At 48.1% G+C, this 27,948-nt stretch overlaps 1 protein-coding gene across 1 annotated transcript in view; it reads left to right on the forward strand.

The window, feature by feature from the left end:
• The first annotated feature begins 218 nt into the window (after positions 1–218).
• Positions 219–27,948, forward strand: part of FAM174B (family with sequence similarity 174 member B) — a 42,820-nt gene continuing 15,090 nt past the window's right edge. Inside the window, exons 1-2 of the mRNA XM_077871092.1 lie at positions 219–586; positions 26,652–26,783. Coding sequence (XP_077727218.1) covers positions 234–586; positions 26,652–26,783 — 485 coding nt within the window. The 5' untranslated portion in view covers positions 219–233. The remainder of the gene's footprint in view (positions 587–26,651; positions 26,784–27,948) is intronic.

The raw sequence follows: 27,948 nt of genomic DNA on the forward strand, positions 1-27,948 counted from the left end.
CCCCGCCCACGTGGGGCCGCGGCCCGTCGAATGACTCGGTGCAACGTGGTGGCGGCGGCGGCGGCGGCTCCGGCTCGGGTTCTTCCGGGCGCCGCAGCTTCCTGCCGAGCACCGCGCACCGCGCACCGCGCAGCCGCCTCCGCCGCGGAAGCCCCGGGTGCAGGCCTCGGCGCAGGGGGCCCCGGGCTGAGCCGCGCGCGCACCCCCGCGGGGCCCGGGCCGCCGACCGCACGATGCGCGCCGCGCCGCCCCCGCCCCCGCCGCTGCTGCTGCTCCTGCTCGCGCTCCTGGCCGCGCCCGCCGCCCGCGCCCGCAGAGCCGAGTCCGCCGCGGCGCCGCAGCCCCGACCCGAGCGCCCGCCGCGGCCGTCGGCCGGCCCGGGGCCCGGGAACGCCACCCGCACGGGGTCTGGGGCGCCGGCGGGCGGCGGCGGCGGCGGCGGCGGCGGCTCCAACAGCAGCGGCGACGCCCTGGTGACCCGCCTGTCCAGCCTGCTCCGCGACCTGCCCACCCTGAAGGCGGCCGTGATCGTGGCGTGCGCCTTCACCGCGCTGCTCATCGCCTGCCTGCTGCTCCGCGTCTTCAGGTGGGTCTGGCCGCCCGCGCCCTGCCCCGCCGGCCCCGCGCTCCCGCCGCACCTGCGCGCACCGAGGCTCCGCGGGGGAGCGTCCCGGCCTGGCTCGCGGGACCGCCGCGTCTGGTTTCGCCGCCTTTAGCAACGGCTCTCGTGAATCCTGGATCCTGAGCTCCGCCGATCCTTAGTGCTAACAGTAGCGCCACCAATTCGGACAACGAAGCATTCATATTTACACGGAATTTATTTTTATACCCATTTGACAGATGGAGGAAAAAAAAAAAAAAAAAAGCCCGGGAGAGGAGGGGTGGTTTATGCAAGTAGACTTAGCGGTGGTGGTAGAATTTGACCCAGGTCCGTGTGCCTTTAACTTACCCACCTTACTATTGTTCCCTCCCTTGCCTCTGCGCCCCCTCAATGCCCCAGCTGCCTTCTCCCTCTTCCTTCCCTGTGCTGCCAAAAAAAGCAGTGTCTAGCGCCCGGTGATGTGCCCAGGACCTGTGTTGGATGTGCGCTCGGCGCTGGGGATCCCAGCTGGACTCCAGGATGCTTGGTGACCCTGGGTGGTCCCAGCGACTTTCTGTTGGCGGGGGATACCGATGGAGAGGCTCTCCGTGCTCCTGCCTGAGAGCTTGCCCCCTCGAGACTCACAAGGGCCTGAGGGGTCTTGGAGAGGCTTTTGTGGGTTGCTTAAGTTCAGGGAGAAAGTGTCTGGGCAATGAGGAAGGAGGACCTGGGTCCCTGGAGTCGAGGCAGAGCTACCTGGGATGCCAGGAGGGCGTCCCAGAATGCCCGGGAGATCCTGTTTTTGCAGGAAATGAACCAAATGTATCCTGTTGCTTAGGCGGTGCTGCTGGGAAGTCTGGGTGTGTGTGTCTGTTATTCACTGCCCACCGCCCCATTCCAAGTGTACACAGCGTCCTTTGCTGTTTGATCAGCTGTTGGGAGGTTTGGGGCCAGGGGCTGGCTCTCCCCGGGGGAACATTTTCAGCATAGCAGCGGAAACCAGACCTGGAAAGGCAGGGTCTGGAATTATCTGTGGAGGTTTTGCTGTTGCCATGTGATTCCGAGTCAAGGTGTTTCCTTGTGGGTCTGTAGGATTAAATGTCAGAGGTCCTGAGAAAATGGGGAAGGGGGTGCTGTGTTTCCACATCCATCCCCCCATCCCCTGCCCTGGCACAGCTCACATTCCTCACTGTGTTGGCCTCCTCTGTGTGCTTTTGGCATTGAATTGCTGCCCCCCTCCTTTGCCCCATCCTTTCCACTGCCCTCACTCCTCTACTTAAAAACTTCAGTAGCTCCCGGTGTAGCTGTCACCTGGGTGTGGCATTCAGGGCTCTTACAAACCCTCCCCAGCCCATCTGGCAGCCATCAGCCAGCCCTTCTCAGCCTCCTTGCTGCCACTTGCTTATTTTCTTATTCTCCATGGCATAAGCCTCTGCTTTCCCACTCCCGGGTCAGTTTCTGTTGTGTATCCGCCATGAGGGCACCAAGGCTCAGCTCCCATGCTCCTTCCTCTGTGTGGTTTTTGGGACATCCGAGTGAGGCCCTTGTTTCCTTTTCTGGCCTGCCCCAGCCCTAGCCTTGCGCATCTTCTGCACAACCCTTCTCACGCTGTGCTGGGTGGCTGGGTTTAGTGCCAAGCTCCCATGCTCAGCAGACAGCCCTGGGGGACACGGGTGTCCTGTCCTCCTTGTGTCTCGGTGCCTGATGCCAGCCTGGCATTCAGTGGAGGCACCTTTACTGATTCCGGATTGTTCAGTTGGAGGTGAGCTTTGATGCCCGGAGCAGCTCTGAGCATGGAGGTTTGAAACATTTAGCTCAAAATAGGCCTCCCAGCCTACAAGGCAGTGTGCTTTTTAAGAAGGTATTTGAACTATTTTGCCAGTCTGCTCCTTATTACCCAGGGGTGGAGGAGAAAAGCAAGCAGCATGTGGCCAGATGTGAGCTGCGTGTTTGAGGGGGGCAGGGGGAGCTGATACTCAGCCCTCATTGACTTGTTGGCACAGTGTTGGGAGGAGGTTCTGATTTCACAGAAGCTGGTTATGTACATGATCTACCTCTTCTTCCAGGGAAGATGCTGTTGTTGGGGTGAGTGTGCAGGTGGACCGCTGCCACTCTAGTTTCTGATGCAGACAGGAACTCCCAGCATTTTACAGCTGGAAGGGGCCTCAATGACACACATTGAGCAGAGTTAGTTACCCACCCACTAGTTTAGAGAATCTTCTAGAACGTGGCATAAATCTGTGGCTGAGGCAGGGCCCATGCCCCATCTTGCTGTTGGTCTGTACTGTGGCCTTTCCTCTTCCATGGTCCTCAGCAGGGTCAGTTCATCAGGACTCCAGACCACCTGCTGCCCTGGCTGGGTGTCCTGCTTTCCTTTAGTCACTGAGTCCTGGCCATTCCACCCTTGGTGTAACCGCGAGGCTTTCTGGCCTGTGCTCACATCTCTCCCCCTGTGGTAGTGCCCCCACCTGCCAGCATTTCGGCCTGGCTTGTCTCCCCACTTCTTGTGTCCAAGTCATAGCAAGAGCCTTCATGTACACTGCTGTTCTTGCTGCCAGCCCTGTCCCTGCCCATCCTCCATCCCTGGTCTCATCCTTCCTCTGCCCATCTGCACCCCCAAGCACAGCTCCTTAGTCTACGGACAATGCTGGCTTTTCATCAACAGGGCCCTGCCTCACTCTCGAGCCCCCTAAGTCGGCTCTGCCTGCAGCTCCAGCCCTGCTGGGCTTCCAGAGGCTCTCCAGTGGTATCACGTGGCCCGGGACCTGCATGTCTTGCCCCACTCTGACCCTCTGCCTGGGGTCTCTGCCACCATGACTACAGGGCCAGCTCATTGCCCTCCTCTGTTCCCTCTGAAAAGCTTCCACAAAAAAAAAAAAAAAAAGAAAAGAAAAAAGAAAAGCTTCCACAGCCAGGAGTCCAGGGCTCCCAGAGCATACTGGAGTTTTGAAGTTCCCATGTGTAGTTGTAACAGCCACTGAACATATGTCCCTCTGCTTTCCAGCCTGGGGGCTCCCAAGAGCAGAGCTGGACCTTGATCATTTTGTGTCTCTCTAACACCAGGTAGCCTCCAAGCACATGCTGGCATCTAATGAAGATATTTTTAGCAAATGAATGTTGAACTCGTAAGTAATTTATGTTACTGATCCTCCTCAGAAAGTCCTCTGTGACCAAATGCATGGCTGATGCCGGAAGCCTGCGAGGTAGGTATTTGCTTGGATGGTGACCCTCCATTTCCTTAGCAACGCAGACCAGGGAGGAAGAGTATAGTCAGGTTACTGCTTATAAAGCAGCAACCCAAGCCCATTTGTCTTTTCCGTGAAGGAGCTACCTTGCCAGACAACAGAAACAATGTGGATCCAAGGAAACTATTAAAATTGAAAGCACAGAATATATGTAATAATGAAAAAGATATATACGTTTTAAAAAAGATTTTATTTATTTACTCATGAGAGACACACAGAGGCAGAGACATAGGCAAAGGGAGAAGCAGGCTCCATGCGGGGAACCTGATGCGGGACTTGGTCCCAGGACTCCGGGATCACACCCTGAGCCAAAGGCAGATGCTCAACCACTGAGCCACCCAGGTGCCCCAAGATGTATACTTCTTAATGGAGCAGTTCCATCCCCCAGGTACACATGTTTTTCATGTACTATATCTTTCTTCCAATTTTATTCATTAGAAGAGGAAGCAAAGATGCATGGCTAGTGAAGTTCAGAGAAGTTCTGTTTGGTAGTGAAAATATTTCGATAACCTAAGTAATAATTGGGTCTTGGTTAAATAATTTATGGAAAGTACGCAATACTGTACAGCTCTTAAATATTGTGACTATGGGGGTGCCTGGGTGGCTCAGTCAGTTGGGTGTCTGACTTTTGATCTCAGCTCAGTTCTTGATCTCAGGGTCATGAGTTCAAGCCCCGTGTTGGGCTTCGTCCTGGGCATGGCACCTACTTAAAAGAAATGATGACATTGATCTGATACTATATATTATCAAGTGGAATGGGTTACAAAGCAGCATATTTAGGGCAGCCCGGGTGGCTCAGCGATTTAGCGCCACCTTCAGCCCAGGATGTGATCTTGGAGCTCCAGGATCAAGTCCCATGTCAGGTTGCCTGCATGGAGCCTGCTTCTCCCTCTGCCTGTGTCTCTGCCTCTTTCTCTATGTCTTTCATGAATAAAATCTAAGATTTAAAAACAAACAAAAAAACCAAAGCAGCATATTTAGTATGATTTCATTTAAATAATAAACATATGATGAATATGCAAAGAAATTCATGTGTGCATGCACATTTGTGGATGTGGGTAATTATTATTTTTCAGGTCATCTTTTTACATGATCTGAATTTCTGTACAATGGGCATATGTTCATTACTGCTCTCCCTGTCTGTACTGTTGGCTCCTGGCTGTGTCTTTGGTTGTGCCTTCCTAAGGACCTGTATGAAAGAGTCTGGGTTATACATCACAAGTGAATTTTTGGGTCTCAGGGCTGCTCATCCTTGATTTTCTTGAGACTGTACCAGTCAACCCTCCCTCCTGCAGTGCCCAAGGGTTCCCCCGTCAGAGATGGGAGATGCTTAGTACCATCTGACTTTCTCATTGTTCCAGTTAGGTGGTGTAATTTGGTCCCATGTTGGTTTGCTTGGCATTTTCTCATTTTCTACTGAGATTGAGCAGCGCCCTCTTTCCTGTACTTATTAATCAAGAACATCTCTCCATCTGCAGAATCCTTGACACCTTTTTCATGTATCTGAATAATTAAGGAAGACTGTTTTAAGGCTGGTGGCAAAATGGAAGGAGAGAAAGGCAGTTTGTATGCAGGGTACCCTCTGTGTGTGTGTGTGTGTGTGTGTGTGTGTGTGCGTATGCATGTGTTCACGTGCCCCTCACCCATGTCTTTGCACGCGGTTCTGCACAGCTGGCAATGGGGCTGCCCCCCAGGTCTGATACCTGATATGTTTCTCTGAGAGCTAGAAGGAAATCAACAAGGAGGCTGTGTCTAGGAAGTAGAAAACTGCAATTCCTCTCATTTTTGATGTTTAGAAATATCCAGTGGATTGCGTGGAGTTGGGGATGGTACAATGTAGCCAGGATTGTGCCCCAGGTGCTTTCTCTCTTTCTTTTTTTAAAAAAAAGATGTTATGTATTTGTTCATGAGAGACACAGAGACACAGGCAGAGGGAGAAGCAGGCTCCCCACAAGAGCCCAATGTGGGACTCGATCCAGGACTCTGGGATCATGCCCTGAGCCAAAGGCAGATGCTCAACCACTGAGCCACCCAGGTGCCCCTCTCCACCTGCTCTCTGGGGTCCAGCTTTACCCTTCGAGATCTGGAAGGAGTCTGACTTGACTCTCTAGCACCTTACGAACAGAACAGGGCAGAGACAAGGCAGGGAAACCATTACCTCCACCACGACTCTCCTTTTCCATCCTGGCAAGCCTCTGAGCTCTGCTGCCCAGGCCACATTTCTCCCAGATCTCTGCTGGCTGCTTTCCCAGCCACTTCTTATTTCAAAAGCTTTGTAAAATCCTCTTATGTGGAAGGAGGGTTTTGGTGCTTCCTGGGGGATGGGCAGGCAGTTGAATCCTAGGTGGTCTGACACTGCCTGGCTGTCGCACTTGCATTGGTGGCAGGTGTGTACCACCACGTCCTGAAGGTGTTGGGACTGCAGAAGCTCATTTACTTTCCTATGCCAGCACTTTGGAAAGGAATAGAGACTTTCCTGCTTATCCTAGATTCTCCCAATTTCCCATCATCTGTGTATTTACACTTATAATAAGAACAAATGTTATTGAGAGAAAACGTAACAGCTTCATACTTTTTGGGATTTGGGGAGACTTAACCATTCTGACATGTTTTTAGTTATGGCTTGTTAATATGAGAATATTATTTTATTTTATTTTTTTAGAAGATTTTATTTTATTCATGAGAGACATAGGCAGAGGGAGAAGCAGGCTCCCCATGGGGATCCTGATGTGGGACTTGATCCCAGGACCCTGGGATCACAACCTGAGCCAAAGGCAGATGCTCAACCACTGAGCCACCTAGGCGTCCTGAGAATATTATTTTAATAAACCAGAGCTTGAAGCGGAGCGTGGTTAGCAAGCGAAGTGACTTTTTATGAGTTCAAGAGAGATTCGGGAGCTTGTGTAGTGTCAGGTTATTTTTTGATGATGTGACCAAGGTTTTGAATTGAGGGAAAAGCTATAGAAGTGAAACCTATTTATCCTGATTTGATTTTAATTTTTAGTGGGTTTTCTGCTTGATTGCTTTTCTCATTTCATTGAGATAAGATGGACGTAGTGCTTTGTAAGTTGATGGTGGACTGCCTAGTGGTTTGACTTACATTTATTGTGAAAGGATTAGCACGATAAGTTTAGTGAACATCTGTCACCTCACAGAGGTACTAAACAAACAAAAACATTTATTTTTCTTTATGATAAGAACTTTGGGGATCTACTCGTTTACCAGCTCTTGGGTACAAAGTACAACATCATGTTTACATTACACCCCTGGGGCTTACTGTCTTATAACTGGAAGTTTATACTTTTTGGCCGCTTTCCATCCAATTTCCCTCCCACATTTAATTTTATATACCACAGAGAAGAAAGAACATTAAATAAATCTAAGACAGCAGAAATACAGATTAAAAAAAGAGTGTAGAGTGGTCCTTTGATTCTGTTTTCCACCAAGTTAAAAAAACAAAGTCATAGCACACAGAGGTTCCCTCAAATTGTTCTCAACCAGCGAGGACTTTTGCCCTCCTGGGGTCACTTGGCAAATGTCTGCAGATATTTTTGATCGTCATGACTTGCGATGAGGGATGCTATTGGCATCTAGTATTTAGAACCAGGGATGATGCAGAACATCGTGCAGTGCACAGGACAACCCCTTAACAAAGAACAGTTCAGCCTGAGATGTCAGTAGTGCCAACGCTCCCTGAGAGTCCGGGCTGCAGGCTGTTGGTTGTCTGACATGAGCGGTTTACTGAGCCTTTCCGGGCTTTCACGGGCTAGCTCTAATTGCAGTACATGCCTCCGAGGCCTATCGGGCTTATTTAGAATGACATGGAGTCAACCAAGCCCCTGGCTCCCTGTTAAATAGCTAAGTGTCCTATTATATTTAAAAATACAGACCTGAAAACAGATGTAATTTATACCAGACCTTTTGGTCTTGCTTCTGCCTGTAAATGAGGATATGGCCATATGGCCAAAGTTGTCAGGCAGGTGCATCTGCCTCTGGGCCTCTTTCAAATGTAATTGGTGACTCTTTAACCTGCGTGAGCCTCCCTGGACACGGCGGACCCTGGGTGGAGGAGGTACCTCATGACTACCCTTATAAATGCGCCTGTGAGGATCTGGCACCTGTCACCTCTTTCTTCTATCAGATTGGAAAGGGAGAAAAAAAATCCCTCTTTAATTTAACCCTGAGCCCTCTGCCTTATATGGCTTCTTTACCCGTAAACTCTCATGCCCACAAATGCGTTGGTTTCACAGGGCTTTGCAAACGCAGATCCTTCTTGGCACACGAGGCACCCCTAGGGTGGGACTCTCCCTGTTAGCGTCTACATAGCACACTCCTGGGTTTAAGGAGAGAAAGCTTCAGGGGTTGTGCTGGTATTTTAGTCTTATGGCTGATGCTTTAGTTCTTATTCTTTGCAGAGGGAATTTCTGGGACCATGAATTTAGAATCATGTTGTCATGGTTTCACTTAAAAAAAAATCTGTGCTTAATCTAAGGGTGATCTGCCAGGAACCTGGACTTGGTATTTATTTTCCCCTGGGTGGGGCGGGGGTTAGGGAGAGGAAATCCATGCCCACTGGCAAGTGTGGAGCAGAGAGAGGCTGTAGCACACAGAGCTCTCCTGACCTCCCTCCTTCTACTCCATTGTACAGATGAAGAAACTGAGGCCCTGGAGGGGGAAGGGTTTGTTGAGGTCATCCAGTGAGTTTGTAGGAAAAGCAGAACTAAGGCACAGGTGTTCTGATGCTCAGCTTGGTCCTTTCTGGGCCTCTAAGCTGCGGTGGGCTGGATTTTGGTCTGGTACAGCTGGGTCTCTCCACCAAGGACCCAGGAGAAAACGTGGCTGAATGGATGGAGCTTTCTTTTCACTGTGAGCATAGGGGGCACATGCTATGGGGAACACCCCAGAGGCTAAGGAGCTTCCAGTTCAATCTGGGAGGTGGGATAATGCTCTTGGATGATTCTACTGGGTAGGTAAGAAGGACTCCAATTCAATTGGGGAAGGATGTATCAAAAGTAATATTTGCAAACAAAAGTATAAATTGCAAAAGGATGGCCTCAGGTGCTTTGACTGGGGACAGGATGGTCTGGGAAGGAAAATGCGGGAGGAGGAGGATTAGGCTTGGTGCAGGGATAGGATGAGGAAGTTCTTCCTGGACCAGATGGCCAAGCAGGATTTGCCATGGGGAGGGTTGAGGAAAGGGATTGCTTGGAAATGGTGATGATGTGGGACACCTGGGTGGCTCAGTGGTTGAGCGTCTGCCTTTGGCTTGGGTCGTGACCCTGGGGTCCTGGGATTGAGTTCCGCATCGAGGAGCTGCTTCTCCCTCTGCCTATGGCTCTGCCTCTCTCTCTCTCTGTCTCTCAAGAATAAATTCTTTAGTATATGTGCTGCCAAAATGAGCACTAAATAAAATCCTTAAAAAAAAAAAAGGAAATGGTGTTAATAATAGTAGCAGCTGATCCTTATTAAGCTCTTACTATATAGCAGGCTATGTACTAAATGTTTTCTCTGCATTTCCTCATTCCTATGATCGGTGTGCCGCTGGAGCCTCTTCAATTTACAGATAAGTAAATCAAGGCACAGAGGATGGAGTCTTGCTCAAGGCCAAGCAGCTGGGGAAGGGTCAGGGTCTGACTTTGGAGCCAGCGGTCCCCACCCTTTCCTTTCGCAGCTGGATTTTGATTTTGGAAGATGCAGATTCTAGTTGTAGGATACGGGGACTTGTATTGGGTCAGAGGAGCAGATGGAGTAATCCAAGTGCTGCTTTTAGTACTGCCAACCCTGCTAGGGGTTTCATAAGTATTTGCTGAGTGAGTGGGTGAATCGGGATGTGGCTTATAGTGGGGACTCAGGATGGCCACGGAGATAGGTAGAAGGTGCCGGAAGGACAGGTGGGGAGGACTGGATGCCTGAGTGGATGAACAGAAAGAGGGAGAGGGGAGTGTCAGGGAGTTCCCTGGAGGTCCTGGAGGAGGGGCTAAGGTGAAGGGAGTGGTCAGATAGGGCAGAAGGGGAAGCAGAGGATGGTGTGCTGTGGAACTGCTCACAGAAGTGCCAGCCACACATCCGGACATCTGGGCCTGGGGTGAGGAGGTTGGGAGCTTCTGTGAGAAGTGACTGTCCCTGAAGTGGGGGTGGTGGCGGTGAGTAGTGACATTCCCACGTCTCCTCTACCATGTGACAGGGACAAGTGGATGCAGAAAAGGTTGCTCATGACATATGTCCTAAAGCATAGTGACCTCAGAGTTTCCAAGCTGTGGTTGGGTCTGCAGGGTCCAAAAGTGTCCCTCTTGGCCATCTTGCCACTGCCCTTGAACCAAGGGAGCCGCTTCTAGAGGGCACATGTTGCATGCCTTGCTTCCCTCACCTGGCACCTCATACAAAAACTAGGAGGACCCAGCCCTTTGCAAACACACCTGGGAGCCGGAGAAACAGGTCTTGGTGTATTTGTTGTACTCATGTTGCATGTGACTCTTCAAACAGGTTTAAATCCGGGGAGTGCTTATTTTGTCTTGAAAGAATGAAAGTTGATGTGTCCCTCAGGTATTGACAGAGGGAAAGAGGAACAAGTGTGGAGAGCAGATGGAGGCCAGAAGCTGTAGCGTTGTTACTGGAGAAAAGCCCTAAGGCTTGTGATTGAGCTCTTTGGGGTTGCGTGGTCCATGTTGTATGATCTGTGCTTATAGGAACTGTAAGCGCGCCCAGGGCACAATGTGCATTGTGTGCTGGATGCCAGTGTCAGGCTCAGTCAGAAATGGCACCTCTCTGTTAACCCCAAGGGGGTGGTGCCCAAAGGGGAGGGAAGCAGATAGGTTGTATAAATGACTGGTCCCCTTAATCAAATGAACTGCTGGTGAGCAAGTACGAGGAAGACCTCTGGTGAACAGGTGTATCATTCCATCTTGCTGGGCTCATGATCTTTAGTTGAGTTGTTCAGTATCACCCATGCTTGGCGTCTGTGACTATGGCCAGGAGAGTCAGGGGTTGCAAACTCATGGTCCCCAGATGAGTTCTTTTTGTTTTGTTTTAATGTGCACAGTGTTTTTAACAACTGAGATGGTTCAGAAGTCTTTGCATAAAAATCTAGGTCTGCTTCTCTGGACAGATCAGAATATCTGGAAACACAGGGCCTGTGTTCCATGTGACAGTAACGGGGGGCATCCGTCTCGGCCGGGCTCTTGAGCACCGTTCCTTGTGTCTTTGGCTCTGAGACAGAGGATTGGTTGTCCTGTTTGTTCAAATGTTTGTGTCACACCAGACCTGCTTCCTGGGTTTCCTGTGTCCTGTGGGGCTCTGGGGCACTTGAGGTTGTTTTTTTTTTTTTTTTTTTGACATGGTGCTTTGAGGCATTGTGCTTGCCTGGGATCTGGGTGCTGGAATGGAGGAGCCCTGGCATGGTGGGGAGGGTGCAGTGCTGGCACAGGGGTAAGGTGTGGAGGTGCTTCTGACCATGTCTGGATGGTTCTCACTGTGTTCTGGATGGTTTGACCAGAACCGTCCTAGGGCAGGGTCCCTGGTGACCCTGAAGCTCATGCTGCAACTGGAGGAAAAGCTGTGTCTCCTGTAACTGAACGGCAGATGCCCATCTGGAGCAGGGCGAGACAAGGTTCATATTGCACTGGGTTCACCGCATTCAGTGGCTGGCTTAAACTACTTTATTTTTTATTTTTTAAAGATTTTATTTATTTATTCATGAGAGACACACACAGAGAGAGAGGCAGAGACACAGGCAGAGGGAGAAGCAGGCTCCATGCAGGGAGCCCAATGTAGGACTCAATCCCAGGTCTCCAGGATCACGCCCTGGGCTGAAGGCAGCGCAACAACCACTGAGCCACCAGGGCTGCCCTCGCTTAAACTACTTTAAAAAGAAGGTGTGGGGTGGAGCACAGAGGCCCCCCAAGGCAGGGTGGGAAGGAAGGTTGGACTTGGGAATTGTATCCTGACTACCTGCCATGGTGGGAGGCAGTGGTGGCCTCACCGCTGGAGCTTGGAGTCACCCCTACTGATTGCCCATTCTCCAGGGACCCCGTTGTCATCCCTGCCTCTCCTGGCACTTGCTTCCCTGCAGGGAAGCTGCAAGGTGGTTTTAGAATTGGGTTCTTTCTTTCTTCAAGTTTCCTTAGTTTTCTAGGGAAGGCTCAGTTATGTCTTAGGCTCTGGGGCTGCAGGTGCGGAGTAGAGATCAGAGTGAAAAATGGGAAAAGCCTCTGACCCCAGAGCAGAAGCCCCACCAGGCATGAAGGCTGCGTGGCCGCTCAGCCAACCACCAGCAGCTGCTTGATCTGGCCTCCCCCTCATTTTGTTCTCATTTTCTTTATTAATTTTTCTAAATGTCAAAGGGGACATATGTCCTCTGTGACAAGTAGTGTGGTTTTGGCCACAGACTGGTCCTTGAGCCAAAGGACCACTTAAAACAAATTGGCTTAAAAACAAAATCAGCCAGGTTGGAGGGAAGGTGTGGCTGTTGGGTTTGACTCCTAAAGTCATGGGATGTGCAGAGGTGACCTGCAGTCTCTGGGCTGAGTAGAGGGGCCTGGGCCAGCTCCAGGGAAGAGCAGGCCTGACTCATGGCTGCTGCATTGAAAAACATTATCTTCGGGGCACCTGCGGGGCTCAGTCGGATAAGTATCTGCCTTCAGTTCGGGTCATGATCCCAGGGTCGTGCATTGGGCTCCCTGCATTGGGCTTACTGTTCAGTGGGGAATCTCCTTCTCCCCATCCCTCTGCCTGCTGCTCCCCTGCTCCTGCTTTCTCTTTCTCTGTCAAATAAATAAATAAAATCTAAAAAAAAAAATGTTATACCATTAGTGACTTCAAATTTTTACTTCCCTGTTTGTTCATTTTAAAAATAGGTCGTATATTCACATGGTTCAAAATTCCTGAGAAGCCAGAGAATATAATTTGAATAATCTTCTCACCTCTTATTCCCTCAGCCACCATGCCTCCTTCCCTGGATGCTATCAGTTTCCTGTGAATCTTTCCAGGGGTTTAAAGTGTAGAAATGAATGTAACGTGTGTACATATTCATATAAATATATATGTACCTTTCCCTATTTTTATTTATTTAATTATTTATTCACTTATTTTTTTAAAAGATTTATTATTTATTTTTTCATGAGACACACACACACACACAGAGAAAGAGAGAGAGAGAGTCAGAGACACAGGCAGAGGGAGAAGCAGGCTCCCCACAGAGAGCCTGATGTGGGATTTGATCCAAGGATCTGGGATCATGCCCTGAGCCCAAGGCAGACACTCAACCACTGAGCCACCAGGCATCCCCTTTCCCTATTTTTAATAATAGCATTATGAGATATAATTCCCATATCATACAGTTTACCCATTTAGAGGGTCCGAGTCATGGTTTTTAGTGTATGCACAGTCACCATCACCTCAGTAGATTTTAGAGGGTTTTCATCACCTCAGAAAAAAGCTCTAAGGCCATGAGCAGAACCCCCATTTACCTCCCAACCCCCAGGCTTGGGTAAACATGCAATTAGGATTGGTTTCCTTTCATACTCCTCTTTTTCAGAATTTTCTTGGCTGTTCTTACTACGTTTTAAAAATTTTTCCTTCTCTGAGCTTTGGCATCAACTTGCCTAGATTCCCCAGCAAAAATCTGTCAGTATTTTATTGGATTTAATTAAACCTGTAGATTACTTCAGGAGCCCTGACATCAGTACGGAGGTTGAAACTTTCTTGTCAAAAGTACAGCGTGTCCTCTTTTTGTTGACACAGTCATCCTGCTGGTGGCCTCTGGCGGTGGCAGGAGGTGGCGGGCACTCACTGTTGGACGATCAGCTGCCTGAGAATGACGTGGCGACACCAGGTGTCTCGGCTGCATTTCCTGTTCTCCTGAGTTGGAGGTTCTGGCATGTGGTAGGCCTAGATTTGAGTCCCCCTTGTGGGCTGGGTCACTCAGCGCTTTCTGGCTTTTGTGTCCTTGACTCCACGAGGCCTTGCTGGCTGGAGGCTCCGTTAAGACCATGCCTGTGATGCCTGGCTCTGAGTGTGCCCCATCGTGGTGGCTGCCATTATTGTCACCTCGGTGCAGTGATGAGGCAAGAGGGCCACGTGGGTTTCAGAGTTGCATGTAGATGGTGCCCCACAGTGGGGGCAAGGCCCATGAATGGAGATCCCAGGAGTCTGAAGAAGGGGTAAACCAGACTCGTGTTGGGTGTCCTGGGGATGTCTTGTCAGGGAAACAGGAAAGCTGTGGCTCCAGGGGGTGATTGGTGGTTGGGGTAGGGAGGTACCACGAGGATTCATCTCTGGAGCCCCAACTGAACCTGGCAAGTGGTAGAAATTGATATGAAGGTAGGATTCGGGTGAGTGAGTCGCCCAGAGGCACTTAACAAAGGAAGTGCAGAGCTGAGGTCCAAACCCCACCTCGGGACGTGTAGTCTGTGGATCTTCCCTCTGTGCCCCCAAGCCAACATCTCATTACAAGCTAACCCTTTAAAGGTCTGTGTGGTTGGGTTCCTCTTATGGGGCAGGGCTGGGACAGAAGGCCCCACTCCTTGCTGGCCTGCTGGGCTCCGATGCTCTGCTCCGGGCCTTCGTGTTTGCACAGGCGGGGCAGGCTCAGTCTCTCTGGGAAACCCACTTCTGACCAGATGCTGAAAGGGCCTTTGAGTAAACAAATCCTCTGGCTTTCGGATTACATTTCCGAGGACAAGAATCTTGAACTTCTCCTCTGTCTTGTTAAAAATGTGTGTTTTGGCTTGTGTGGAAGGGTCCTTTGTCTCCTAGAACTTCTCTGGTCTTGCCTATTCTGTGAAGCACAATGTGAGCATTGACTTAAAGCCACCATTTGCCATCTCTTCGTTGAGGCCACTCAGTTTAAAGGGACCTTGTTCCAGGAGGGAGAAATAGTGTCAAGGGGCCGTGCTGGGGAGCACAGGCCAACTGTATCTTTTCCCTTCTTTGATTCTCCAGATCTCCTTCCTTAACCAGAAGCTATATGGCCGACAGTTTGGGCAAGCTGCTGTCCTGCCTTGTGTCCCCCCCACCATGATGGTTGGGTTACCAACTCAGGTCTGACTCTACACCTGGGCCCTAGAACCAGGTGTCTAGAGCCTTCTTCCTTGGGCTGGTGACTGAGAGGAGGGCCGTGTCCACAGGCTGACCCGCTGTCCCCTGAAGAGATGTAGGGGACCTCAGAGTCTTTGTGGCCATGTAGCCTTTGCCTTCTCCTCCGGCCTCATAAACTGCCCTGTGGGAAGGAGTCACCGGGATGTTTGTCTTCTTGGAAAACCTGTTGCCTGGTGGCCCTAAAGCAAAAAATTTTGTGATATTGTCACTGAAGCACTTTGTGTGGTTCTTTGTGTCTAGTGCAGGGATGAGTCCCAAAATTTGAAAGGGTTTGATGAAGTGAGAAAATGATATTTACATGTGGAAGTTTTACTATTAGAATGTCAGAAAATCCCAAGATGGTGTGCAGTGTGACAGCACTGGTTTCCCAGCATGCTGTGCCTGCTGCCTGCTTTCCTTCCAGACCCTGTGGCATTCTGGATTCTCTACATTGTGTGTCATAAAAACCCTGGCCCAGATTGGCTTTGGGAGCTGTCAAGGAGGTCTGGCTTTCTAGTAGATTTGGAACTTGGTCTCTTTCTCTCCCTATCTGCCTTCTGCTATGTTGGCTTTCTTTTCCATTTCTAGAAAGTGGCAGGATGGCTTACTTCACTGGGGTCTCAAGGCCAGTGGACAGAACACTTACTGCCCTGTCCTAGCCTTGCTGGCAAAGGCCCATTGGCTCGGATTGGCCCCCACTCCCCACTCTCTTGCCCTGGCCTGGGGATTGTGACACACTTATTGGCTCCGGCTTTGGTCCCGTGTCTACTCCTGGAGCTGGGCGTGTGGTCAGTGGCCAGGCCTCCTCCACCACGGGGCCCTTGTGGGAAGGGGATTCACCCAAGCCACTGAAGACACAGATGCCAAAAGGAAGGCAGAGGTAGCCTGCCTCAAAGGAACTCCTGTCCTCAGGGATCCATGATTCAGAAAGAGTTTATTAGAAGTGTGCACTGATCAATTCCAAGTAGAAATGTGGGAGCTGTGTTAAGTGGCAAGTTCCAGAAAGTCCGATGGGAGAGAGAGTTTCTTGGTGTTAAGGTTGAGCGGGTGTGGAGTCTGGTGGGGGTGCAGAGTGGGGCTGCAGTTGGATGGAGAAGTAGAAAGAGTCACCTGGCACCTTGCCTCTTGGCAGGCATGGGTGGTTCAAGGTGACCCTCAAGGAGCTCTGTTCTGGGGTGGCCTTTGGCCAGGGCCATGGTGATATCTACCACCCTGAGCCTCCTTTTCCTCAGTTGTGAAGCATACAGCAGCACCTTCTAGAGTGATTTTTAAGTTTTACACGTGATTGTATATGTGAATGACTTAGCTAGCACCAAGTAAGAGCCCAACTATCATGAACTAGCATTAATTTGAAAAGATGAGGTAGGGTGTCCACACTCGGAGAGGACAGAGCAGGACTTGGTGAGGTTATTTAGACTGGAGAGCTGTCCATTTTCTGTTTTCCCACATTCTCTCTCTCTCTGGATGGCCCTGTTCTGCAGCCCCAGGACACAGTCTGTGGGAAAGGCTCCTTGATGGTTCAGACATTTCCTCACTTCCTACTTTTGTACAGCTATGGAAGGAGGGGTCGCCTTCTATGGTGAGAAATATGTGGGGAGCCTCCCATCCTGCTGCCTCCGATGCAGGGTGTACATATGTCGGACAGTGACTGCCCACCCACCTGCCCGCCCATGATGGTACTTGTCCACGGAGGCCTCTGCCAGTGAGTCTGAGGCTCTGCAACTTTACACAGGTCCCAGTTTCCCTGATCACACGTCCAGCAGTGGACAGTGACATTGCTACTTGTTTGTGAAGGGTTTTTGGGTCTCAGAGAGTTGATTGTTTGAAATGTAATTTCTTCAGCTCATGAGGTCAAAACTGGCATTTAAAGCACATGTGAGGGGATCCCTGGGTGGCGCAGTGGTTTGGCGCCTGCCTTTGGCCCAGGGCGTGATCCTGGAGACCCGGGATCGAATCCCACGTCAGGCTCCCTGCAGGGAGCCTGCTTCTCCCTCTGCCTGTGTCTCTGCCTCTCTCTCTCTTTGTGTGACTATCATGAATAAATAAATAAAATCTTAAAAAAAAATAAAGCACATGTGAGGGCTCTTGCTAATGGCCTTTTGCACTTGTCAGGGTTCTCTAGTGAAAAGGACCAAGAAGATGTATATATCCATAGATCCGTCTATCTATCTGTATATCTATCTATCTATCTATCTATCTATCTATCTATCTATCTATCTATCGAGAGATAAATGGGTATATATCAATATGTAACAAATGAATTATATCAATATAAATTAATCATTCATATTAATATGATCAATAGATTAATACATATCTTTTAAGTAACTGGCTCATGAGTTTGTGGAGGCTGACAAGTTCCAAGATCTGTAGGGTGAATAGATCTGCATTCTAGGCACCCAAGAGTCTACAATGACATAAGTTCCCATCGTAAGGCTGGCAGGCTTGAGACCCAAGAAAGCTAATGTTTCAGTTTAAGTCTGAGGCTAGGGAAGAAACAAACAAAAAAGAGAGTCCCAGCCCCAAGGCAGTCAGGCAGGAGGAACTCTTACTTGTGTGAGGAGCAGCTTTTTTTTTTTTTTTTTTTTGAGGAGCAGCTTTATAGTCCGATCAGGCCTTCAACTGATTGGATGAGGCCCACCACACTAAGGAGGGCAGTCTACTTTTACTTAGTCTGCCAATTCAAATGTTAATCTCATCCAGAGTTACCATCACAGACACACCCAGAAATAATGTTTAATGAAATGTCTGGACAGCCCGTGGCCAGTCAAGTTGACAAATACAATTAACCACAATATCTTCTATGTAATCTTGGGGTTTAAAATTCTTTTCTGAGGTCTTGTGGTTGGAATAGTTGGTGTGAAAGCAAGTAGACTGTGGCATTCTAGAGACTGGTGGTGTTTTCCAGCTTCTCCCTTCTCCCTTCTCCCAGCTTCACTGTTCAGGGGTCTTATTTTAAACTAAATAGGTTGATTTTTTTTTTTGTATATATTTTTTTATTGGAGTCTATTTGCCAACATACAGCATAACACCCAGTGCTCATCCCATCAAGTGCCTCCCTCAGTGCCCGTCACCCAGTCACCCCAACCCCCCACCCACCTCCCTTTCCACCACCCCTAGTTCGTTTCCCAGAGTTAGGAGTCTCTCATGTTCTGTCTCCCTTTCTGATATTTCCCACTAATTTTTTCTCCTTTCCCCTTTATTCCCTTTCATTATTTTTATATTTCCCAAATGAATGAGACCATATAATGTTTGTCCTTCACCGATTCAATTACTTCACTCAGCATAATACCCTCCAGTTCCATCCACGTTGAAGCAAATGGTGGGTATTTGTCATTTCTGTTGGCTGAGGAATATTCCATTGTATACATAGACCACATCATCTTTATCCATTCATCTTTTGATGGACACCAAGGCTCCTTCCACAGTTTGGTATTGTGAACGTTGCTACTATAAACATCGGGGTGCAGGTTTCCTGCCGTTTCACTGCATCTGTATCTTTGGGGTAAGTCCCCAGTAGTGCAATTGTTGGGTCGTAGGGTAGCTCTGTTTTTAACTCTTTGAGGTACCTCCACACAGTTCTCCAGAGTGGCTGTAGCAGCTCACATTCCCACCAAATTCCCACCAACTGTGCAAGAGGGTTCCCCTTTCTCCATATCCTCTCCAACATTTGTTGTTTCCTGTCTTGTTAATTTTCCCCATTCTCACTGGTGTGAGGTGGTATCTCATTGTGGTTTTGATTTGTATTTCCCTGATGGTAAGTGATGTGGAGCATTTTCTCATGTGCATGTTAGCCATGTCTATCTCTTTTTTGGTGAAATTTCTGCTCATGTCTTTTGCCCATTTCATGATTGTATTGTTTCTTTGCTGGTGAGTTTGATAAGTTCTTTATAGATCTTGGATACTAGCCCTTTATCTGATAGGTCATTTGCAAATATCTTCTCCCATTCTGTAGTCTTTTAGTTTTGTTGACTTTTTTTTTGCTGTGCAGAAGCTTTTTATCTTGATTAAGCCCCAATAGTTCATTTTTGCTTTTGTTTTTCTTGCCTTCATAGATGTATCTTGCAAGAAGTTGCTGTGGCCAAGTTCAAAAAGGGTGTTGCCTGTGTTCTTCTCTAGGATTTTGATGAATTCTTGTCTTGCATTAGATCTTTCATCCATTTTGGGTTTATCTTTGTGTATGGTGCAAGAGAATGGTCTAGTTTCATTCTTCTGCACGTGGCTGTACAATTTTCCCAGCACCATTTATTGAAGAGACTGTCCTTTTTCCAGTGGCTAGTGTTTCCTGCTTTTTCGAATATTAGTTGACCATAGAGTTGAGGGCCCATTTCTGGATTCTTTATTCTGTTCCATTGATCTATGTTTTTGTGCCAGTACCACACTGTCTTGATGATCACAGCTTTGTAGTACAGTGGGAAATCTGGCATTGTGATGCCCCCAGCTATGGTTTTCTTTTTCAATGTTCCCCTGGCTCTTTGAGGTCTTTTCTGATCCCACACAAATCTTAAGATAATTTGTTTAAACTTTCTGAAGAAAGTCCATGGTATTTTGATAGGAATTGCATTGAATGTGCAAACTGCCCTGGGTAGCATAGACATTTTCACAATATTAATTCTTCCAATCCATGAGCATGGAATATTTTTCCATCTCTTTATGTCTTCCTCAATTTCTTTCAAAAGTGTTCTATAGTTTTTTAGGGTATAGATCCTTTACCTCTTTGGTTAGGTTTATTTCTAGGTATCTTAAGCTTTTGGGTACAATTGTAAATGGGATTGACTCCTTAATTCCTCTTTCTTCAGTTTCATTGTTAGTGTATAGAAATGCCACTGATTTCTGGGCATTGATTTTGTATCCTGCCACACTGCTGAATTGCTGTATGAGTTCTAGCAATCTTGGGGTGGAGTCTTTTGGGTTTTCTTTTTTTTTTTAAAAGATTTTATTTATTTATTCATAGAGACAGAGACAGAGAGAGAGAGAGAGGCAGAGACACAGGCAGAGGAAGAAGCAGGCATCATACAGAGAGCCTGACGTGGGACTCAATCCAGGGTCTCCAGGATCACACCCTGGGCTGCAGGCGGCACTAAACCGCTGCGCCACCGGGGCTGCCCTCTTTTGGGTTTTCTATGTACAGTATCATGTCATCTGGGAAGAGGGAGAGTTTGACTTCTTCTTTGCCAATTTGAATGCCTTTGATTTCTTTTTGTTGTCTGATTGCTGAGGCTAGGACTTCTAGTACTATGTTGAATAGCAGTGGTGAGAGTGGACATCCCTGTCGTGTTCCTGATCTTAGGGGAAAGGCTCTCAGTGTTTCCCCATTGAGAATGATATTTGCTGTGCACTTTTGGTAGATGGTTTTTAAGATGCTGAGAAATGTTCCCTGTATCCCTACACTCTGAAGAGTTTTGATCAGGAATGGATGCTGTATTTTGTCAAATGCTTTCCCTGCATCTATTGAGAGGATCATATGGTTCTTGTTTTTTCTCCTGTTGATATGATCTATCACTTTGATTGCTTTATGAGTGTTGAACCAACCTTGCATCCCGGGGATAATGGTTGGTGAATAATCTTAATGTACTGTTGGATCCTATTGGTTAGTTAGTATCTTGTTGAGAATTTTTGCATCTGTGTTCATCAGGGATATTGGTCTATAATTCTCCTTTTTGGTAGGGTCTTTGTCTGGTTTGGGAATTAAGGTGATGCTGTCCTCATAGAATGAGTTTGGAAGTACTCCATCTCTTTCTATCTTTCGGAACAGCTTTCGTAGAATAGGTATGGTTTCTTCTTTAAACGTTTGATAGAATTCCCCTGGGAAGCCATCTGGCCCTGGACTTTTGTGTCTTGGGAGGTTTTTGATGATTGCTTCAATTTCCTCCCTGGTTATGGGCCTGTTCAGGTTTTCTATTTCTTCCTGTTCCAGTTTTGTTAGTTTGCTGTTTTCCAGAAATGCGCCCATTTCTTCTAGATTGCCTAATTTATTGGCATATATCTGCTCATAATGTTTTTAAAATCGTTTGTATTTCCTTGGTGTTGGTGGTGATCTCTCCTTTCTCATTCATGATTTTATTAATTAGAGTCTTTCTCTCTTTAATAAGGCTGGCTAATGGTTTATCTATCTTATTAATTCTTTCCTGGTTTTGTTGGTCTCCTGGTTTTGTTGGTCTCTTCCACAGTTCTTCTGGTCTCTATTTCATTGATTTCTGCTTGAATCTTTATTATCTCTCTTCTTCTGCTGCTGAGTGTAGGCTTATTTGCTGTTTTTTCTCCAGTTCCTTTAGGTGCAAGGTTAGCTTTTGTATTTGAGTTTTTTCCAATTTTTTTGAGGGATGCTTGCATTGCGATGTATTTCCCTCTCAGGACTGCTTTTGCTGTATCCCAAAGATTTTGAATGGTTGTATCTTCATTCTCATTAGTTTCCATGAGTCTTTTTAATTCTTTTCTGATTTCCTTGTTGACCCTTTCATCTTTTAGCAGGATGGTCTTTAACCTCCATGTGTTTGAATTTCTTCCAAATTTCTTCTTGTGATTGAGCTCAAGTTTCAAAGCATTATGGTCTTAAAATATGCAGGGAACAATCCCAATCTTTTGGTATCAGTTAAGACCTGATTTGTGACCCAGTATGTGGTCTATTCTGAGAAAGTTCCATGTGTGCTTGAGAAGAATGTGTATTCAGTTGCATTTGGATGTAAAGTTCTGTAAATATCTGTGAAATCCATCTGGTCCAGTGTATCATTTAAAGCTCTTGTTTCTTTGGAGATGTTGTGCTTAGAAGATCTGTCATTTGCAGAAAGCGTCATGTTGAAGTCTCCCAGTATTAGTGTATTATTATCTAAGTATGTCTTAACTTTGGCTATTAATTGATCAATATACTTGGCAGCTCCCACATTAGGGGCATAAGTATTCATGATTGTTCTCTTGTTGGATAGACACTTTAAGTATGATTTAGTGTCCCTCTTCATCTCTTATTACAGTCTTTGGGATAAACTTTAATTTATCTGATATGAGGATTGCTACCCCTGCTTTCTTTTGAGGATCATTTGGATGGTAAATGGTTCTCCAACCTGTCATTTTCAGGCTGTAGGTGTCCTTAGGTCTAAAATGAGTCTCTTGTAGACAGCAAATAGATGGGTCTTGTGTTTTTATCCAGTCTGAAACCCTGCATCTTTTGATGGGATCATTAAGCCCATTCACGTTCAGAGTTACTATCGAAAGATATGAATTTAGTGTCATCATAATCCCTGTTCAGTCCCTGTCTTTGTGCATTATTTCTTTGGACTTCCTCTTTCTTTTACAGAGTCCTCCTTAATATTTCTTGCAGACCCGGCTTGGTGGTCACATATTCTTTCAGTTCCTGCCTGTCTTGGAAGCTCTTTATCTCTCCTGAATGAGAGCCTTGCTGGATACAGTATTCTTGGCTGCATGTTCTTCTCATTTAGGACCCTGAATATATCCTGCCAGCCCTTTCTGGCCTGCCAGGTCTCTGTGGAGAGGTCTGCTGTTAATCTAATATTTCTCCCCATATAAGTTAGGGATCTTTTGTCTCTTGCTGCTTTAAGGATTTTTCTCTTTATCTTTGGAATTTGCAAGTTTCACTATTAAATGTTGAGGTGTTGAACGGTTTTTATTGATTTTAGGGGGGGATTTCTCTATCTCCTGGATCTGAATGCCTGTTTCCCTCCCCAAATTAGGCAAGTTTTCAGCTATGATTTGTTCAAATATGTTTTCCTCTGTCCCTCTCAGTGCCCTCTGGAACCCCAATTAAACGTAGATTTTTCCTTCTGAGTCTCATTTATTTCCCTTAACTTTTCTTCATGGTCTTTTAATTGTTTTTCTCTTTTTTTTCTCAGCTTCCTTCCTTGCCATCAACTTGTCTTCTATGTCACTCACTCTTCTACCTCATTAACTCTCGCTGTTAGGACCTCCAGTTTGGATTGCATCTCATTTAATTGATTTTTAATTTTGGCCTGATTAGATCTAAATTCTTCAGTCATGAAGTCTCTTGAATCCTTTATGCTTTTTTCCAGAGCCACCAGGAGCTTTATAATTGTGCGTCTGAATTGGCTTTCTGACATGGAATTGTAATCCAAATTCTGTAACTCTGTGGCAGAGAGTACTGTTTGTGATTCTTTTGTGGTGAGTTCTTCTTCCTAGTCATTTTGCTTAGTGCACAGTGGCTAAAAATGAATTGTATTGGAAAAAGGAAGAAAACAAAAACAAAAACAAAAACAAAAACAAGGCGGGGTATCCTCTGGTTCTATATACTGTAAATCCCTTGACTTCCCCTGGAGCTTTCCAGGGCTGCTCCGCCAAGAACTTGCTTTTCCCCTGTCCTTCCACCTGGTCTTCTGGGGGAGGGGCCTGCTGTGCTGATTCTCAGGTGTGTGCACCTGGGGAGCTGCCTCGCCCCTGCCTGGTGCACCACTAGGTGGGAGCTGTTTACCCTGTTCCCTGCGGCCCTGCTCCGTCCCAGGCTCAGGGTGACACCAGGAGGGACAACTCCCCTGGCAGCGGCCAGCTCTTCAGCCCTGGAGTCAGCTCTCCAGTAACTCCCGCAGCTCCCAGTCCGCGGGAGCCTGGATGCTCCGGGTGTGGGGGGCGCTGGGGTGGGCGGCACCGATCTGCACAGCTCGGGGGCGCCTGGTGGCAGGAGCGTCCTTGCTGTCCTGGGCCCTCGCGGCCTCCGCCTGTCCCGGGGGAGGCCGGATCCTGGGCTGTGTCCCCCGCGCCCTGGGCTCCGGGGCCTGCGCCTGGAACCCCCCCGGGGTGCGCAGCCCCCTCCGCGGAGCCGCCGCCTGCCCGACCCGCTTCTCCCGAGGCCCCGCCGGGCGCGCTCCAGCCCTCAGCCGCGCTCTCCCCGGGCGCACCTCCTCTGCTAGTGACCCGGGAACCTGGGGGCTCCGCTGCCCCTCCTGGGTTCTGCCCGGGTTCCCTGCTAAGGGCCTCTCCCTCCGGGAAGAACCCGGTGCGGGTTTTTAAAGTTCCTGCTTCCCCGGGGCTGGGGTCTCCTGCCCCGAGGCTCTCGCCGCCCCCTTGGCCCGGCTCCTCGCGGGGCCCCTCCCCCACTGGATTCTTTCTCTTTCTTTTTCCATCTTCCTACCTTGTTAGAAGCGCAAACTCTTCCCTCTGTAGCGTTCCAGCTGTCCTCTCTAAATCTCAGGTTACATTCGTAGGTTTTCAGGATGATTTGAAAGTTATCTGGGTAAGTTGGTGGGGACAGGTGACTTGGGGACCCTACTCCTCCGCATCTGGTCCCGCCCCCCCTAAATAGGTTAATTTTCTCATGACAAGACTATAAACAATCAGAAAGAAGGGAGGTGACTTTATAGGTGATAGGGACCCACTCCCATGAAGCAGAGTTAAAGTCAGAGCTCCTGGACCTTCTTCTAGGGTCAGCTGTCAGTCCTGCCCCAGGGCCAATGACTAAACTAGGTTTGAAGTTCCAAGTGTGCAATGAGGTTTTCAAATCAGATTTTGCATTTTCTAGGCTTCACGATCCCTGGAAAAGAGTTACAAACAGCACTGTGATTCCTTTATCTGAAACCATCAGTGTGTCTGTCCCTTTTGGCATCCACAGGGGGCTTTTGCAAGTCCTCAGGTTTATGGGACATCTCCTTTTTTAATGTTCAGATGTGTGTTTGGAACGGGTGACCCAGGCACAGGTGGGGTCAGCAGAAGGGCAAGCCCTGCTCCTTTACAAAGCTACGTTTTGCCAACAGCTCTGAACAGTTGTGAATCATCTGGGTGGACATGTGGGCTGTTTTCTTGACAAAGGTGTGGTATGCGGGTCTGCATCCATGGGAGGGGGTGTTGACTCTAGTCTTGAGGGCTTGGGGACATAGGTGGTTCCTTGTGGCTTTGTCTTGGGGGACTTGTGGTATATGGAGCAGTTTCTCATTTCTCCCATTCAGTATTGGAGATGGGATTGGTCAGGGATTATGAGTCAGCCAGGGCAGCATGCAAAGGCTTATTTTGCTCTTTTGCGGAAAGGTGGACAGAGAAAAAGATTCTGTTGATGGTGAGCATGTAGGACTAGTGGTGTCTACAAGGTTAGCATTTATACTCCTGCACAGAACCTGCTTCTAAAATGCCACTGTCGCAGGGCCACTGGGGAGGCGATAGGCTCTGCCCCTCTTACCTTCTGACTCCAAGCTTGACATTGACACTGTGCTTTATCTCTTATTTGAAATCCAGGCACTCACACACACTCATGCCTGTGTGTACGTGCGTGCGTGCACACGAGTGCACGTGCCTCAGGGTAGGACGGATAGCTTTATGATCAGGTGTGGGGATCATCAGGCTTTATAGCTGGTTTCTTCCTGTCTCTCAAAGTCTCTGCCCAGAGGACCATGAGGAGCAGGTGCTTTTTGCCAAAGATACAGATGCACATACAGATAAACATATTTTTCTACATAAATGACACTTTCATGTTTTTGGTAAAGTGTATTAGGTAAGACAAGAACAATCTGTTGTCACGAAGAAATTTTGAGAAACCTGAAAGCGAGCTTCTCATTTCATCATTTTATAAACTCAGCGAAGGATTTCTGTATGCTGGGGACAAGGAGATCTCGTGTGTGTCCTGGATGTGGCGGCCACCTGGGAATAGCTTACAGGAGCTATTCTGTCAGCAGGAGCATATGATTCTTCAGTGCCCCATTTACGACTTTTTTTGGTGGGGCAAGGGGCTTGGCTGGTTTCTCATAGTATCAAATGTACTCAAAAAGGAGGAGGGACATCATTGAATACAAGGCATTTGGGAAAACATTTGAGATAGTGAAGAAATAAATGCAAAGAGCATCGGTAGTCAGGATAATAGTATTATTCCCAGTGGCGTCATACGCTTTCAGCCATGCCCTGATAAATATTGTATCCTTTGTGCAGAGCAACTAATGCCAGAGGCTGAAAGGCTTGTCTTAGCACTTTCCCTGTGGCCCACAGTGGCCCTTTACCATCCCAGAGGTAAAAGCGTAGTGTTGTAACTCACTATCCTCGTAAATCCTCGTGATAGAAACAGTATTGACTTGTTTTTACAAGTCCTTGTCATACGAGAGAGGCTATAGCACTTCTGTTTATTTATTATTATTACTAACGGTAATTTTTGCCAAGAGCTTCCTGTGTATAGGCTCCTTCCATACATGATCTCATTTAATCTTCTCTTGCCTGTGAGGGATAAATACTATCCTTATCCTTTTTTATTTAGGGGGACACTAAGGCTTTGGGTGATGAACTGACTTGTCTGTGATCACACAGGTAGAGGATGCCCAAGCCCTGACCCAGATCCCACCCGGTTACCTGCGGGCACTGCTCTCAATGCTGCCTGGGTCACCTGTGTCATCTGTGCATGCAGTGGTGACACACTGACACAGCAGGGCCAAGATGAGGGTGAGGGAGCAAGGGGGCCAGGGGACAGGTGTGTTATACCCCTGCAAATGCAGTGCTGGATCCTGCCTTCATTGAACAATTTGATCTTTTGCTCATCTCAGATTTTCTTTGCATTAATTTTGCCCTCTTAAAAATATTGCGTTGGGGATATTATTTATCTTGATGATGGGGCTTTGCAGTACTCAAGGCAGGCATAATCATCTCTACTTTGCAGGTGAGGACCATGAGGACTAGGGGGTCAGGAGTCTGGAGAAGTCCCATGGCCAAAAGGGCGGTAGCTGGGAGGTTTGCCAGGGCTTCTGGGAGCGGGTTGGAGGTGGCTACGTGACTTACCCTGGGGGATCATAGTTCTCAGGAATGTGTTTCTCTTCTTCCAGGTTGGGAAAGAGGTTGAAGAAGACCCGTAAGTATGACATCATCACTACTCCAGCTGAACGAGTGGAAATGGCCCCATTGAATGAGGAGGATGATGAGGATGAGGATTCCACAGTATTTGACATCAAATACAGGTATCGGGTGGGGACAGAAGCTTCTTCCTGGTCTCTCAGGCGTTGGGGTGGTGGATGGCTCACCTTGGAAAACAACATGAGGCCAGGTGTGGTGTCTGTGTGTCCTTGTGCTTTGGTTACTTGTTTAACCTTGGGACATTCTGTGTATGGAGGGGACCCCTTTGATCCCCTCTTAGAACATACAGCACCCAGAAAGCCAGCAGAGAAATGCTTGCAGAGATGTGGTTATTCCCACTTTCCCCAGATATGAACGCTGGAGAAATCCACTTTGCATGAAGACAAGGAAGGCTGAGTGTCAGACAGAGAGCTTGTCACATGCTGCCTGGGGGGATCAGGTCCCAGCAGCTGTATGTGTTACACACGGTGCACACAAATGGACACTTTTCTTTCAGCTGCTCTAAAACTCATGGCTGAGAGCATGGGATGGGGTGGACCTAAAACGGTGGATGGCATTTACCAATGAGCTCCAAAGGCAGGGGTGTGACCTAAAAAGGTAGCCCATAGGAAAGTCAGAATGACTGTGACTTCAGGGTTGTAGTTAGGTTTTGGGATCCTTTAGGAGTGTCCTCTTGATATATGAGATTCTCATTGTAAGGCTGGGGGTGAGTGTAGTTTAGAGATGAGAGCTCAAAGCCTCAGAGAAGAGGAAGCTGTTTGCCCAATGTTCCAGTTATTACCAACAAAGGGGAGACACAAATCTGGGCTGGACCCCATCCTGAACTTTCTACGCCAGAGTTCTCCAGAGAAACAGAACCAATAGAAAGATGTATTATAAAGGTCCAAGCCTGAAGGTCTGAGAACCAGGTCCACGTGAAGGAGAAGACAAGCGTCCCAGCTTGAAAATGGTCAGCAAGGAAAATGAATTCGTCTTACTTACCTTTTGTGCTACTCAGGCCTCCTATTGATTGGATGAGGCCCACCCACACTAGAGAGGGCAATCTACCTCACTCAAGCTACTGCTAAAATTGTTAATCTCCTCAGAAACACCCTCACAGACACACTCAGAATAGTGTTTGGCCAAATATCTGGGCACCCGTTCGCTTGGTCAAGGTGACATGAAAGGTTAACCAGCACACACAGCTTTGCTATACATGAGAAGGCAGGTCCTCCACACCTCTCCTGACTTGTTCTCCATCAGCACAGCCTCTGCTGTTCTTGGCTTTCC

This window comes from Canis aureus, chromosome 2 (genome assembly GCF_053574225.1).
Source record: "Canis aureus isolate CA01 chromosome 2, VMU_Caureus_v.1.0, whole genome shotgun sequence".
In the NCBI taxonomy this organism is placed as follows: Eukaryota; Metazoa; Chordata; class Mammalia; order Carnivora; family Canidae; genus Canis; species Canis aureus.